The sequence below is a fragment of the Alligator sinensis genome, unplaced genomic scaffold, assembly GCF_000455745.1.
Source record: "Alligator sinensis unplaced genomic scaffold, ASM45574v1 scaffold755_1, whole genome shotgun sequence".
NCBI lineage: Eukaryota > Metazoa > Chordata > Crocodylia > Alligatoridae > Alligator > Alligator sinensis.
Window position 1 is genome coordinate 274,022 of NW_005842955.1, and position 16,714 is coordinate 290,735.

General features: G+C 37.3%; 1 protein-coding gene across 1 annotated transcript in view; it reads right to left on the minus strand.

Annotated features, from left to right (window-relative positions):
- LOC102378994 (partitioning defective 3 homolog B-like) overlaps positions 1-16,714 on the minus strand; it is a 462,493-nt gene that overhangs the window by 254,425 nt on the left and 191,354 nt on the right. Inside the window, exon 3 of the mRNA XM_025192649.1 lies at positions 8,827-8,998. Coding sequence (XP_025048434.1) covers positions 8,827-8,998 — 172 coding nt within the window. The remainder of the gene's footprint in view (positions 1-8,826; positions 8,999-16,714) is intronic.

The following is a 16,714-nucleotide window of genomic DNA, read 5'->3' on the forward strand; positions in this document are numbered from 1 at the left end:
ACACATAAATTGGTTTAAATGATCACAAACTGGTTTAAACCTGTAACAGAACAGATGTTCAGTGCACATGAACCAGTGTGAAAATGGGTGAAACAGGTTTGAGATAAACCTGGCTGAATGTAGTATTAGACTTAACTGATTTGAGTCAAACCAGATTATGCAATGTCTGTCCCAGACCCCTTCTTGGTTTATGTTACACCAGACACCCCCAGCATCCCGGCATGCTCCTTGGGCTGGGCTGGGCAGGGCTCTCTGCTCCACAGTTGAGCTGGACCCTCCCCTCTGCTCCCTCACTGGAGCTCTGGCAGAGACTGCAGCCATCTGTCTGGCTTCTCCCTGCTAAGCAGGGATTATTCCCCCCTACCCCTCTGCTTTACACAGACACCTCAGCATTAGCTAGCAGACCACATGCTGACTACAGTCTATGCTGTAGGAGACAACAAAGGCAGACAGACTTTTTGGAGCTAATCAACAGGTAGTTTAATGTCCTTCCTTGGAAAAGTTGTTTAAGAAGAGCATGAATTAATGGAGAAAGGATTTGTTTTCTTAATGTGTTGATAAACACTGAGTTAGAAGTGATAAACATTCCCTGCTGGGCTGCTCAGGATGGGGGGTGGGGAAATGACATCAGAGCGGAATGCTGCGGCCTGCCCACACCCTCCTCAGGTCAGCACTGTAGAAGTAAAGGGAGGGCTGCTCTAGCACCCCCCGGCTTCTACCCTGAGTGACTGCAGGCATATGCTTAATTTTTTTCAGTCCAGAGGGGATGTCTATGCGGTTACAAACCGGTTTAGCCTAGCCAGGTTAGACTAACCTGCAAAGATTGAATCAATTCAGGCTTTTTGAATGTCTGTCCTTAGCCCAGAAGGTTCAGTGCTCATAAACCATTTTCAAAATGTCTGAAACTGGTTTAAGATGAACCTGGATGTAGTATCAGAATTAACTGATTTAATTTAAATCAGTATATTGAAATTCTATCCCAGATCCCCTCCAGATTCAAGTGAACTCACAGTCCCCAGGGAGATTAATGGAATTTGTGTGTGTTATTTTTAAATGAATATCATGGCACCTCAATTACCTATTTGGTATAATCTTGACAAAAAGCATAGACTTAAATCAAAGGAGGTCAGAAGCAAACAACTAACAAGAAATTAAACAATGACAAAATCAGTATCTTATATTTGAGAATGCCAAGAGGTCTTGTGGAAAAACAACAAAGAGGCTATTAATTAGGGAGTACCCATTGGCCTGGCTTCAAATAGGCTGCCAAGTTTTATTCTTCCAAAGGTGGAACATAGGACTAAGTGAGATGCTACAGCCTACATAATTCTAGCCTTAGCAGGGAGGGTGTTGAAAGGTCTGCAGCTGAAACCTGGCCACTGACAGGAGACAAAGACAACTCTGCTGCAGCTGTACAGTTATTTCTTCCAGTCCACAGATGGAGATAACTAAGCTAAATGAAGATACTGAAACTTTCAAGAAAGCATTAAGGATTAGGGAAAGGGAAGAAAAATCTATGCATAGGTTGTGTTGTTTCAACACCTATATCCAATTGTTACACTACTTTGAATTTAAGCATTGTTTTGGTTTGAATAAGCCAGTGTTGAGTAACTAATCATATTACTGGGGATGTACTCCAAGGAGGAAAGGGTAGACAGGTACCAAACATTTGGGTCTATCCTGGTAAGAAGGCTAGAAAACAGGTTGGTTATACAGAGATCCATATCAATGAGGTTCCACTTTTTGAGAGAAATAAAGGAAGCCAGGCCTCTGACTCAAAGCATGTAGAGGGACTAAAACAGGTCTAAAATTCAGTTCACTATGTAATTGTGTTAAATGTGGAATTCCCATTGCATTTTCCAAAGTGGCCAAGTGGAAAAACACCTGACTAGAGTGTAAAATAAAGATGCCACATACTTAAAATAGTATGTTTATTGCTTTTTGCCTGAGCTCTTTTTGAACTGCTGCTGTTTCTGAACATGGCTATTTAAAATTATTTTTATACTAGTAAATTCTTAGGAATGCTTTAAAAGACTATCACCAATACTTAATAAAATTCTGTAACAGAAGTGTTCATCTGTGGTTAAAAAAAAAAAAAAGAAAAAGAAAAAGAAAAAAAATGGAAGCACTTTGTAGTTCTACATCCACCAAATTTTTTCTTGATTAAAAAAAAAGCAATTTCTACTGGCAATGAGCGACAGTTCAAAATCTAAAGGGTACTAGTTTATGTGAAATAAATTTTTAAGTAACTGAGTTTGGTTTTAACAAACATAAAAGAGACAATCCGGGAGATTTTGCATCCAATTAAGGAAATAGAATAATTGAATAATTTAGCAAATCTGATTTTTTGAAAATTTGCATATGTTTTGCATAAAACTGATAACAGCATCTCTTTAATCATGAGAATGTGCACAAAATGCGCCATATTTTTAAGAGGTTAAATCAAAACTAAGCCAAAAAGATTTACAACAATAAAGAATTCAGGCAAATATTTATATTGAGAGATTAAAATATTTTTAAAGCTCTCGCAGAGTAATTTTAAAAACAATTAAATCCGTGATTTAGGTTGCTACTTGCCTAAACCAATAGTTGCATGCACAACTTCTGCATGTGCCACACAGCTGATCAGGGCATGGACAAGCAGCACAGTGGCAAATAGGACAGAAGCAGAAAGTAGAGCATCAGATCAGTCAGAAAGCGCACGGCAGGAAGCAGAAGGCAGAACTGCCATTTGAGCAGGGTAAGGGAATCAGAGCGGCAACTGAAGAGGGGACATGTCTCATTTGTGACACGCCTGCCAAAAAGGTTAGTTTCCACTGGCCTAAACTGGTTTTCCAAACCTAAGACACTTAAGGTGTTATGAAAATTTTACTCATAACTCATCAGAAAGGGTAGTTGCTAAAGCCCAGGCTTCTGGTTTAAAACTAGGTCAGCATTTGTAACTGATGTGAAAGTTCTACATGTATTCATTCTGGCTACATACAGACATTCAAACAGCCTGAGGCAGATTCAAACTAATTTACGTGAGTTTCTCTAAGTGAGCTGGGTTAGTCTGGGAGTGAACAGAACAAAACTTGTCCTTTCACAGGAAAAGAGGGGAGGACGGAACACAAAGGCTGTCTGCACTGATTGGGGGTGCTTCTGCATGTCTCCCAGTGCTGGGGACTGCCAAAGGCAGCCAAATGCAGCAGTGTGGCAGGGTAATGAGTGGCAGGATAACCACGGCACACACCCACCCACTGGCCAGGCTGCCTGGCATGCCATGGTGACCAGCTCTCAGGCTCTCCTAGAAGGTGGTTCAGGGCGTGTACCTGGCAGCCAATTGGGTGACCTAGCCACTCCATTGAAGGATCAGGCCCCTCAGAGCTCCAGTGAGAAGCAGGTGCCCAGCAAGAGGTACCCAGCACAACTGCAGGAATTGCAATTGCAGGAATCATTTGGGGCACCCGCTGCTGCTGCCTGCTCACCAGTGCTCTGCAGAGCACCAGATCCCCACCTAGGGACAGTGTGTAAAGACAGAAAAATCCTGAGCTATAGGCCCCCTCCCCCTGTGGTCAGCAGCTTGCTGCAGGCAGGAGACAGGGCTAGGGACAGAAGCTCTGCTGGCTGGCTCTGTGACCGCCTGGGAGCAGGGCCCACTGCATGCTTAGCCAGAACAGCCAAGCCCAGTGGAGTTCCAGCAGGCCTCCCTGTGGAGGGGGAAGTGGGGATGGCAACGGGGACAAAGCAGCCTGGGATGGCAGCAGGCAGAAACCTAACTTGAATTGATAAGGGATCTGGTACAGAAGTTTGATAGACCGGTATAACCTAAACCAATTAAAATCTGCTACCTCATCAATCCAGGTCTATCTTAGACCAGGTTCTGCTACTTTTAAACCAGTCTATGTGCCCCAAACCTCTGTTCTGTTAAGTATAGACCAGTTCCAGATTCCTTATGTTTATGTGCAATGTCTGTACCTGGCCTAAGAGTGCTAAAAGAAAAGAACCACAGCTTTACTGTTTGAAATAGCTGATTGGACAAATTAAGTTTATGTGTATATATAAACACAAACAGATTTTTATTTTTTTCTTCACTTTGAGAAATGTTTTCTTTACTCCAAAATCAAAAATCTTTCTTTTCTATCATCTACCACAAAAAGTAATTGGAGAGTGGGCATTAAGTTTTTCTAAATATATAATTCTTTATTGATTTAAGTCTTAATTGTAGTAGTAATAGAAAGAAAATTCCATACCTATATAAAAAGGTGCTATTTTGTTTTGTTTGTTTGTTTTAGATTGGGGACCTCAGGTTAGTGAGCAATTCTTGGCAGTCTGTATGTTCTTATGCAGTATATTTCACTTATGAATGGAACAGGCATGGGCTCCACACTTGTAATTGAACCTGTTGGCCCTGTATGGAATGTACTGTAGTGCTCTCCAGTTCACAAAACCTAAAAAGGCAAGACACTTGGAGAAGCAGCTCTGAGGCACAAACGGATAAGAAATCTATCTTACTCCACCCTACCTTTCGGATTTAAGGATTTTTTTTTTTTATCCTAGTCCAAGTAAATGGAGATAACACTGCTATTTCTGGAAGAAGCAAGGAAATTGGGTGTGTAAAAGTATGTGTCAGATCATCATTAGATCTATATCTGTGCCTGAATGGGTGATAGCAGAATGCTATCATAAGGTAATTACTACATCATTTATCTGTTGCATGATAAGACATTAATCTGTAAAAATAAATAAATAAATAAAGACTGTTTGAGAGAGGTGACTGTGCAATCAAGCCTAACTTTTTGGCAATTATGCCTAAGAGGAAACCAGTAGGATAAAATGCCATGACCAAATTGTGACTTATGGATCTAATTGAAGCAAATGACCCTTGTTCTGTCAGTAATTTCAGCTCTGAATTCCAAAGACTCCACTAAAGCCCTTCAGGCAATAGGAAACCATTACACACTTACTTGCTTTGTAGTCTAAATTCAGACACTGTCAGCAACAACACCTGATACTCTGCTTCAGTTCTGCTATGTGTGTGGTGCAAGCATGTTTGTCTAAGATCACAGGCCAATACTTAACCTCATGTTACGGGCATAGGAAATACTTAGATACTTTGGCCTAATTAAAGGCACAACATCTTTTTCTACTTTTCCTAAAGGCAACACCAAAACAGGATACAATTCCTTATAAAGCTAAATGAAAATGTTTTAATGTATTTCTCTAAGAACTATGTTATGTTACATAAAACAGAACAAGTAGTATAATATTTGGCAAAAATCAACAGCTGTATAATATAAGGTGCTGTAAAAGGATGTGTTAAATATTATGAAAACAGTTTTAAAACAGCCAAATTTCAAATACATTTGACCATTTTTTTAAGATTTTGCCAACCCATATGGAAGTAATATAGAATCTGAAGTACCTTAGGTTTTGAGCGAAATATAGGATCACTGAGAGAGAGACAGAGAAAGAATTGGCTCATTTTCAAAGTTTCAAATGACTTACTAAAAGGAAAAACAAAGTTAACTACTTAGGAGGTAATAGAAAAAACTAGGATCTGAGCCTGAGACAGATTAGTTAATATCTGGACAGTACTGTTCACACAGGAATCTGAAATAAGTAATTCCAAGACATGGTAAAGAAGAAAAAATGACAAAAAGGTAGTAAGATTAGGTGTGCATTAGGTTACGCCATCATACCATGAGAGACATCCTTTAAAAATAAGGAATTATTGAATAACATTCAACTTTTTTTTCAAAATATATATGGATTCCCTTATGCTTGAAAAATAATTATTTTTATGCCTTTATTCAGCTACAAATCTTAAGCATTCTCTAGGGAGACCATTATAAACACACCGATAGCTAATAAGGTGCATCTGACCACGTAAACTACAGATTCTTGAAATCAATGCTTAAAATGCGCAGTAAAGTCATTACAATTTTTACTCATTTATTAAATAAATAATCTACATATAATCCCTATTCAAGTAAATTCAGTGATCTTTTGCAATATATTCTTTAAAAGGCTAAACAAATGCCAGAGTTCTCAACATGAAGTTCTACCCTGACAAGTGATTTTGTAAAAATCACATCACCTTACTCAACAGATCTGCTTGATACTTATATCTATATGTGCTATATCCCGATCCCACCTGGGTCGCCATGTGCGAGTTCTCTCCCGATCCCATCTGGGTCGCCGGGGGCGAGCCGGGCCCGTCTTTGTGCACACAGGCTGTGGCCAGCAGCCTGGGCACGCGGGGTTGGAGAAAACCGCGGCGCGGTATGGTACGCTCGAGCTAGAATCAGTCACGGAGGCGTAATGGTTGATTGAAAAGATTATTTACTTACACCCAAGGTGGTCGCGGTGTAGGCTGGTCAGCTTTCCAGGCACAGCTCCGCTTGAGTTCTTGGTGGAGGACTCTAATAGACTCGGTTCCTTGACCCCAGAGTGGTTTAGGCTCCGCGGGTTCAATAATTCGTTCTCATGGAGCAGCTGTATCTCCGGGGGTTACTCGGTTCCCAGGTCCCCCGGAGCTGTTAAGACTCCGTGGATTCGACAATTGGGTCCTTAGGATAGGGATACGTCTGGACTGCGATTGGCGTCGGGGAGAGGCTAGAGGTTGTGCGCCTCGGAGTTGTTAAGGCTCCAAGGGTTCGGTAAATAGGTCCCCCGGAGTTGTTGAAGCTCCGTGGGTTCAACAAATTAAACCTCTGTGCCCTCTTAAGGAAAAAGCTGGGTTCGTAGGGATCAGCAGCGCTTAGAAATCCTCACGCTTCTTTCCCAAACTCCACGTGCTTTCTCTCTCTCCGACTTGGGCGGAAACTACCCAAGCCTTTTGTACGGCTAGCAAGCCAATAGCTAGCCACCCCGTATGCCTACATTTAGAACCGGCCAATAATGTGGCACGAATCTAAATACAAATGGCAGGAACTCCTTTGCATTGTGCATCACTATAATGCAAAAGGAATGCACTATGCAAAGAAAGCTACAGAACTGGTGGGAAAAACTCCTGCACGCGGGTTCTTAATTGCAACAGAACACTCCACCGTGCAAAAGAGCTGCAATTTGGCGGGAACATGATTTAGCGATGCCGAAGCACACACAAACAAGAAAAACCACAACTTTGGGTTGTGACACTATAGTCATAGCAACATATTTTGTAAAATAAATACAGAAATAAAACATCTTTCTTTACCTTTTACTACTATTTGCAATGCAGACTTACCTAAAGAATTACACTGGAAGTCAGATTCTAATCTGCCTGAGGTAGCAATGGTACTCATAAACTGCATTTTAATTTTTTAATTTAATTCAGAATTGGTGTAAATGGCTGCACAAGTTGAAGTCAATACACTTGCATGGGATGTGTAAAAGGTTTTTTGTTTTGTTTTGTATAAGCTGCGAAGGCCAGAAAGAAGAGAGGCAGACTTTCAGAACTCAAATTGAATTTAAAGAGCTGACTGTTAGAAAATCTTTTATTTAACATGTAAAATGAAACAATCTGAAAAGGAATCAGAGACAAGCACGGAAACTCTAGCATTCCATCTTTACAAAGTCTCATTTAAGAACATATATAAATTCTATTCTAGAAACGACGTGATATCTTAATTGGCAGATCTTTTTATACTATACCATGCTTTTTATTCTCCTTCCAACTCTATAGTATTATGAAAAATGATCCCATCTGGTAGATGACATAGTGGGTCAATCTATGTTTTGCCAAAATCAAAGTTCTACTGGCACTGCCATTATAAACCAAATTATTATCTGTTTTACATAAGGTTGCATGAGGCTAAATTATACAATATAATTCTGTGTTCCACCCCAATCTATAATTAGAGTATTGAGCTTGATTAGATTGTGTTTACTGATCTTTTAAATAGGCTTCAGGGGATTAAGGGAATAGATTTTGCCTTTCGAAACATGTTAGAATAGAATATCCATCATGTAATATAAGTTAGGTATAAAAATAAAATAGCAAATCATTCAACTGCAGGTCCTTCAAATGAATGCAAATCTTTTCATTTATCCTATATGACAAAAATAAGTTTTGCATACACATTTAGGTACAAAAAATATTTTAAAAAGTAGAATTTAACAGCAATCAAAAACATTCAGTTACAGTGGAAAGCATAATCTGAAATCTTTACTAAACTCAAATGTAAACATTTTCCTTCATAAGCACAAATTAGAATATATTCTACTACAGCAGCATCTTTCTGTTAACAATTTAAAGATACCTATATTGTCCAATAAAATGTTAGTAGGATGTTTATTTCTGGCTTTACTTTTCATCAGTATTCTTGCTTCTTTTAAATGCAATTAAATTAAATTAACACCAGATATTCCAGCAGCAAAAACATTTCAGTCCCAAGTCTGCAAGAATTTTATCTCACACTAATCAGATACCCCAGCAACTCATATGCAGTTAGGGTGAATCACAGGCAAAAGACGCTATTTTTCCCTTTTGTGGTTTAAGCCCTGAGTTTATTATTAACACAGATTCAAGGATAATTTTTTTGGTTTTGTTTTTTAAATACAACATAGGAAAATTCCTCTCAGGATCATTCGTTTGCTGGATATTTATCAGATTGCGCTGCTGCTTTGAAAGCACATAGCAATGGGATTCCCTTTCAATCTGTTTTTGAAAAATTTTGTATTGTGTCATCACAGTATTATCACCACTGAAGATAGAAGCCAATGACTGGCTGGAGAAAGGGAGAGAGAGCATGAGCACACGTGCAAGCAAGTGAGCAGGAAGACTGAAAATAAAACAGCAGGAGTACAGCTAAGGCACACAGGGGATGATTTAAAAAAAATGAGAAAGTAATGGGTACACACCCAATTTCAATGCAGACGGTGTAACTTCAATCTCACCACCAATTGGTTGAAAAGCAGCCAGCTGGGCGGCTACCTCCATCTCAAAAGGATCTGGGCTGTGTCCATCTGTCAAACTGCCATTGGTGCCATCAATCTTGTGGTGAGATTCTTGTTCATCATACACAGCAATGAGCTGTAAAACAACAAGAAACAGAACCATACAGTTTATACTTTAAGTACTGCTCAGACTTGCTTCAAAAGCTCCCTTCCTGGAAACAAAAATATCAGATTTGAAATTGGCTCATAATACAAGCGAAGGTTCATGGAAGCCTTTATGCATTTGCTTAAATGTACTAACCTCAGTGAAACTTAAACACATGCTTAAACACTGTCATGTAAAGGTGTTTCTCTCAGTCAGGATCATAATGATCTGTCATTAACTAGCATTTTTGCATAGTGCAACAATGATCTTAGGATTTGTATTACAAACCTGTATTTAGAAACATCTGTATTTCAGCATAAAAATGTACAGCAAAGGGATATTGAAGCCCAATTACAAAAATTGAAACAAAAAATAAAAAGACAGTTGACAAGTTTTAAACAGTATGCATGCAAGTGGAGGCGGTACTTGTTTTACAAACCATGTAATTTTTAAGCAATCCCAAAACACAACAAGCATATGTACATTGGGGGTATAAAAAGACTTTTCTTGGTTTTTAGCTTCTTTCCTGTTAAATAAAGAGTAAGTATATAATTTTGTCTTACTCTCTTCCTTACTTGAATATTCTGAAGTATGTACAAGACAGTATGTTCAAGCTTACAAAACAGCACTTAACCCCTTCAGTTTTCCACTTTTAAATTTTGAGTGCCATGTTTTAGTAATGATAATGTATTCTTTGGGGGAATTTTTTTAAATTGTACCTATGCCTTTTGATGCACTTTTAGACTGTCCTCTGGCCTCAGGAGTAGAAGATATGGATGCAATATTTTTAGTAACTTCATAAGCTTGAGGATATTTTGCCAAGATAGTTCTCTAATTCTTTGCAAAAACCTACATACTTCCTTTATCACCAAATATTGTCTCAGGTTTTCTGAAACTTAGGGTGTCCTTTTTTGTTTGTTTGTTTGTTTAAATTTTGTGCAGTTTGTGAAGTTTTATTTCATATATGCTGAATCTGAAAAGTGCAACACTTTCACTCTGTTAAAACCTTTCTAGAGATCTGTTTAGGAGATGCATAACATATGTCATATATATTTCACACACACACCCTATATGAAATATTAGCATGCCAAGCCCTCTCTGTCATTTAAGATTTATGTCAAATAGATAAGCTGTGACTAGTAAAATACTGGAGCATAGACAGAAACATTTAAAGGAATTAATTTGCCTAAGGGAATAAAGGAATGCAGAAGATAAAGGAATAAGAGAAGTAATAGAGAAGGGAATATGGGGAGAAAGAGAAAAAACTTGAAATGCTTCTGAGGAAGAAATTGACATTTTTAGGTCTTCCACTCATTTATAATTTGGTTGCTAGAAATGTGTCAGTTCATGTTTACCAATGCATATTTCAGTGGTACACAAAAACCCCTGAGTAATTAGGAAGACTGCTTGCTCTCTTTTTCCATATGAAGGCTGCTTTCTTTCCATGGCCACAGACATACCTCTTACCACACACAATTTGTTTTGTATTCACTCTAAGCTTATGGGAAAGATTAATTCCAGTAACAAGACAAATCTCTTTGTAATATAATGATGAAGTACAGGGAAACTATCCAGGTGTTCATACTGCATTCAGCACCATCGTATCTCCGCATGTTACAAATACATAAATCCAAAGGGGGGAAAGAAGGGAGGGAGAATTTAATGAGCCATTTACATTCATAGCATCTGACAAAGTAGGCTGCTGCCTACGTAAGCTTATGCATTTTAATGAGTTAGTCTATGAAGTGCCCCCAGCCCTGTCTTCCATATATACATGAACATGAACGCGAGGCAAGATATTGCCCTAAGAAATCCTTATATTGGACAGACTATGTAGTTTGGATAAAGTTAGACAAACTTTCAGATGTCTAACTTTATTCCAACTAGGCAGTTGGTCCAATAAAAGATATCAACCTTGCCTCTCGCATTATCTGAGCCATCCTGGCTACACTGTCACTCTTACAATTACCATGAAAATTAGTCACATTGTTCTTTATTTCCAACAACAGAAGCATGGATGTTTTTTCTTGTTTTTAAGTAACTATTCAAATGAATATTATTGCGCCATGAAAATTTCATTTCTGATGACGGCAGTTGTTATCAAGGGAAAAGCAGTATGAGACAGCATGAGGCCTGAAAGTTCTGAAGATTCACACCAGGGTCTGAAATCCACTTTGGTATTATGTGGGCAAGCAGCAGAGCAAATGGAGCACAAATGTAAAAGTGATGGTCAGTAAACAGGATTCTTTTTATTGTACCAGGTGGAATTTCTCTGTGATTTAATACCCTAGTGCAATATATTAGTATATGATAATACTTCTAGCGTATTGGATAATACTTTTCTAAACATTTTACAGATGTGAGTGAAACATTTTCCCCATATTACATATGTAAAATGAATAAGATTGATCAAATGAAACAACAGCACTACTCACCATCTAATTTCCTACCCACTGCATGAGAAAATACTACCCCGCAGGCCACCTGAAGAATAGCTTTTTTCTCATGTAACAGGTACAAGGTTATACAGGGGGAGTCAATGGCCAAGCTGGGAAGAAAACCAAAATCTTTTCTCCCTAATCAAATTTGAAGATTACAAATTCTCAGATAATTTTGACCAAATTTACATTTCAAAATTGGATTTTTTTAGCCATCATAATCTAGAATATATTTCCTACTTCTATCACTATTTGAGTAACCAGTACAATGAAGAGCCCAGGAGTCCCTATGGTTGTACGCTATTTTGGCAGATTCCTGTCACTATTATATTAAATAAAATATTCATCTAGAGGCTCTCCTATGGTACTCACCAATGATGCTACTTGATATGGGTTTCAATGCCCACTTTTTAACATTGCGTAGAAGAGATTTTATTGCATACACTGCAAATAATCAGGGACTGAAAGATTTACGGTCTGTCTTCACAAAAGAAATAAAAAGTTAATTTATTTATTAATTAAAGATATTTATTCAGGACTATTTCAGGTTCCATTTGGAGGGACACCTAGTTGGTAATGCTATTAACATTAACAATGCATTACTAATCAATCAAAACATTATAAATATCAAATTCAGCCTTTCAAAAAGAATGAATACAATTAAGTATATGTAAATTAGCTATTCAAAAACAATTTTAGTAATTGACTTCTCATTTCCAGTATAGAAAATTCTTTAATTAGAGAGTACTGCAATCCTTTCTTGTCAGGAGTGAAATGATCCTCTCAAAGCAACACTTAAAAAAAAAATCCTGCATTAAAATCTATTACTAATAATGTTCTTATTTTGATTGCTCACAGTGCAAAGTTCTCGTTTTAAAAGTTCAATATATTAAATTAAATAATTGAATGTATCAGTATAGTAATCCTTTTTAAAAGTTTAGTAAAGCAAAATACTTCTCTTAATATATAAAATCCTACAGGCTGTCATTCCATTACTTCATTAGAAACTGTTTACTTGCTGCATTTCTTTAAACATTTTTATTTCTTAAGCAACTTGATGAAAGAATGCACAAGTATTTGTTGTTTCTGAATCTCTTTAACAGGTATTTTTGTATAATTGGGACTTTAGCACTACACATTGTTGTAATCTCTATTAAAAGGTGTTACATTTCAACATCTATAAGTCACGTAGACAAATAATAAATTATCAGACCCTTAACACTTTTACATGTTGTTTGGCTTACTTAAAAATCCCTTATTTGGTTTTTAAACATCTAGAACAAGGCAGCAACAAACAGTCAAAGTTGACAGTAAATGCGACAAATTTATTATAAAGCAATTTAGTAAGGTCAACCTTTGATTTCGTAAAAGTGTCTCATGGTACAGATCTATCAAAATGTACTAAAACCATCACCATTTTATACTTATTTCAATCGTATGATTTACAGAAAATTAAAACAGAATTATGCACAAGTTTAGAAAACACATACTGAAAAACACAGAATAACAAACACAAATATAATTTCATTTACAAAAAATTACATAAACAACAAGACGAAGGAGAATTATGCTACAGGAGTGAGAAGCGTTGAATGCAAAATAGCAATGTATTTCTCGTAAGAGAAACATTGGTCACTGAAATGCAGAAAACGGATGGAATGGTTTATTTAAGAACTCATCCAAAAGCATTTCCCTGCTCCCAGAGAAAACATGTCATTTTTTAAGAGTTGCCCGTCCTTCAACTTTTAACATTCTACCCTATAAGCTCACCTTTAGCAACGACAGTCTCCATCCCTTCAGAGCATATTAACAAAAATTCATTGACATGAACATACATACATATACATACAAGCACACCTTTCTGCCCCCACTCCTACCCATATGTGTGTGAACACACACTTATTTGCTTAATCATATTTAAATAAACAAGCATACATATACAAGTATGTGCATATATTATATTGCATGCAAATATTTAGGTATAATTAATAAAATATATTGCCTACCCTAGCATACAAAAAGCAAAACAAAAGATAAAGAAAAACATTCCAAACCCAGATAATTTCACTTTTCAACCAAGAACAATTACCTGTAAATAATGTTGAGAAGTTTCACAATTTCACAGAGTAAGACAAACAAATCACCATCTTTGACTGAATGGTGTAGATTTAAAAAAAAAAAAAATTGTTAGCTCAAAAGCAACTGGTTTTGAGGGGTTTTCTGTATACAAATTTAAACAAAGGTTTTAAAATGATTTATATTTCATATGCTTGTTTTATATTTCATAAGCTTGTTCTTAATCAGGTTATAAAAACTGTAAGCATCTTAACTTCTTCATTGGTTCCAAAACAACAAGCATAAACAAAACTGCCTTGATTTAAGCCAACATAAGTGGAACTAAAGAGATACTTCTACTTCCTTCCCAACCCCAAACACTCAATATATGTAGGTTACTGTATAGCAAAAGGAAACAGCAAAACTTGCATGCAATTAAATTCATCAGCTCTCAAGTACTGTCAGGTTAAAAAATAATTTAAAAGGAATAAATGTTTTTGCCTGTGTTAGTAACATATTCCATGTAGACTGAAACATGGATATTTTTAGAAATTTGAGGGAGACGTTAAAAGTACAAATAGGAGATAAATTCCCATTTCTTATTAAATTTCCATTAGAGTTAGATGACTAAGGCCTTGAAAACAAAATATGTGTACAGTGGTGCAATTGGTCATTACATAGGTATAATGAAAAGAGGTGACGCATATTACCTCCCTGCACAGATGTAAGTCACTTATCTGGTATAAAATTTCTCCATGAAAAACCACCATTAAATAAATGTAGGTGTTGATTGTCTCCTGCATACCCATACATAGCCATCTACTCAAGGCCCATAGCTTTTATCTGCTCTCCTGTCAGATAGCAGTGAAGCACTATACTAGTGTCTACCTTACACAGCTGGTTTTTATCTACTCCAGCCATGGTACAAAATTGATGTAAAATACACCGACATAAATGTGCCATGTATTCTTGCCCCAATTTTCCTTTGCACCTTTGAAATTATTCTCTCTCTGCCATCAGCATTTATGCCATTTATTTTAATTCTGTCCTTTAATTAGTTTGGAAAAAAGAATGCACTTTCAGCTTTATTTACAGCTGAGCTTGTTTCAGCTCTGATATTTGGTACTCATAACTACAAAGACCAGGGAAGAAAAATGTGTTTAAAACTTTTAATTTTTAAACAAAATCCATATATTCAAAGTCCCTGACAGCATTCCTTTAAGTCTGGTATTTCTCAACATCTTATTGTTAAGGCTAATATCAATAGCTTTCTCATTTTTTCAAACACTTTAAATAATTTTCAAATTCATCACTCATTTCAAAGAATTGTCAATAGATAATAAGTTAAAAGTTTGTTGAGTTTCCGTTGAATTCTATCACAGCAAGAAATGGTGGCTCAGTATAAAATGAAAACCCATACACAGTCATGACTAGGTAAAATTCACAAATCACATAGGCAGTTTTGAAATAGTCAAGTCTTACAATCTATTAATAAATTCAGAGACTAGAAGAACAACTTGAGGACTCGACTGTAAAAACATAAGTGGAAGCTTATTCACAAAACACCTGCTGTTGTAAAAACATGAGTAAATACAGAAAATCAAAATTAAGACCGTCCAACCACTACAACTCTTCCCATGTATTTGATCCCTAATAATAACCAGACACCTAAAAACAATCTGAACCTAAAGCAACACAGAGAACCTGTGATCATCTAGATTATCAAACAGTTAAAGTTAACAGTTGGTAGCTGACTACCTGACTCTTAGGCTGTGAATACAAGGAAGGGTAAGCCTGTAAGGGACAACACTTTAGACTATCAAGGAGAAACTAACTGTTGGTGACAACTTCAGAAAAATGGGCAGACTGAGCTGAGCTGCCATGAAAGAGCAAGCACACGATGCGGGGCTTACCACAAGTTGCACTAAATTGGTATCCCAGGGCATTTTGCAGCACATGTTGGCACATTTGTAGGAGGATACATACAAGTCTCTAAATTCAACTTTCATTGGTCAACTGTGTAAAAATGTCAAGAGTCAACTAGCTACCTCTTTCCAACAGAGATAACACCATTGTCAAACTTTCAACTATAGAGAGATCATTATGGATACCCTCGCCTGAGTTCCTTCATAATACAACAACATCTACCATCACCTGATTGCAATGAGATTTGCTTCCCTGGTCATGACTGATAGTCTTCTTCTGCATCCATGACCAGTTGTAAATTTTGCTAATGCAGGAGTGGCAAAGGGGCAAGATGGACCAAGATGTTCAATGATAGTTAACAGACCTGTACAGCCTGTTCTTGCATAATGGCAGAAAAGCAAAGACAAGGATTTCCCAGGAATAAAAAAAGATGACCTAGGTTCCAGGTGAGTGATGGCACTACCAGGGCAAAAGCTATCTTACTATTTGCATGGTTCTATTACAGTTGAACCAGCAGGTTTTCTTCTGCAAGGTCTCAGTGTAAATGAGACTACATATATTTGCAACTTTGGCCTTTGCTGACATGGGTGACTGTTTTCAAGACTACAATAGATTCAGTTGTTAACACTGAAATTTGGGGCAAATCTTGACCAGCTTGTCAAACATAACTAAATTATAATTTTCTTAAGCCATCTGGCAAATATAATATTGACCTGAATACAAAATGACCCTGAATATAAACTCCACCCCCAATAATTAGCTTACATATATGGAATATTTATATATTTGTTATAATGTTCCATGTGTAGAATCTAATTATCGAAGTACCATCTTGAATTCATTCCCCTCCTACCCCCTCTCATCCTTCCCTATTTTATTAGGGAAAATAAATGGTGGCTCCATTGCCCTCTGCCCTTCCTTCCCCCCCCAATTTCTTCTCCCTGAAGTCTTCCTGCCTCCCCTTACTGTAAGACTCTGTTCAGGCTCTATTCCCTCCACAAGCACAATATGGAGGTGAGCTGCATGTGACAGTAACTGTGGAAAGGGACACAGAGCAGGACAGACTGTAGAGAGGAACAGGAGACCACTGTGGGTCTGACTCTGACCCCAACCCTAACTGCTGGAAATTTCAGCATAGGAACTCCATAAACACACTTTTGAGCATCATTTTTGTACCTACTTATATAAAGTACAAAATGTGCATGATATTACTGTAGTCCAGAACCAAAAGGCTCAACACTTATCGTATAGTTCACTGGGCTAGGCCCCAACAGAGTCAACAGTGTTT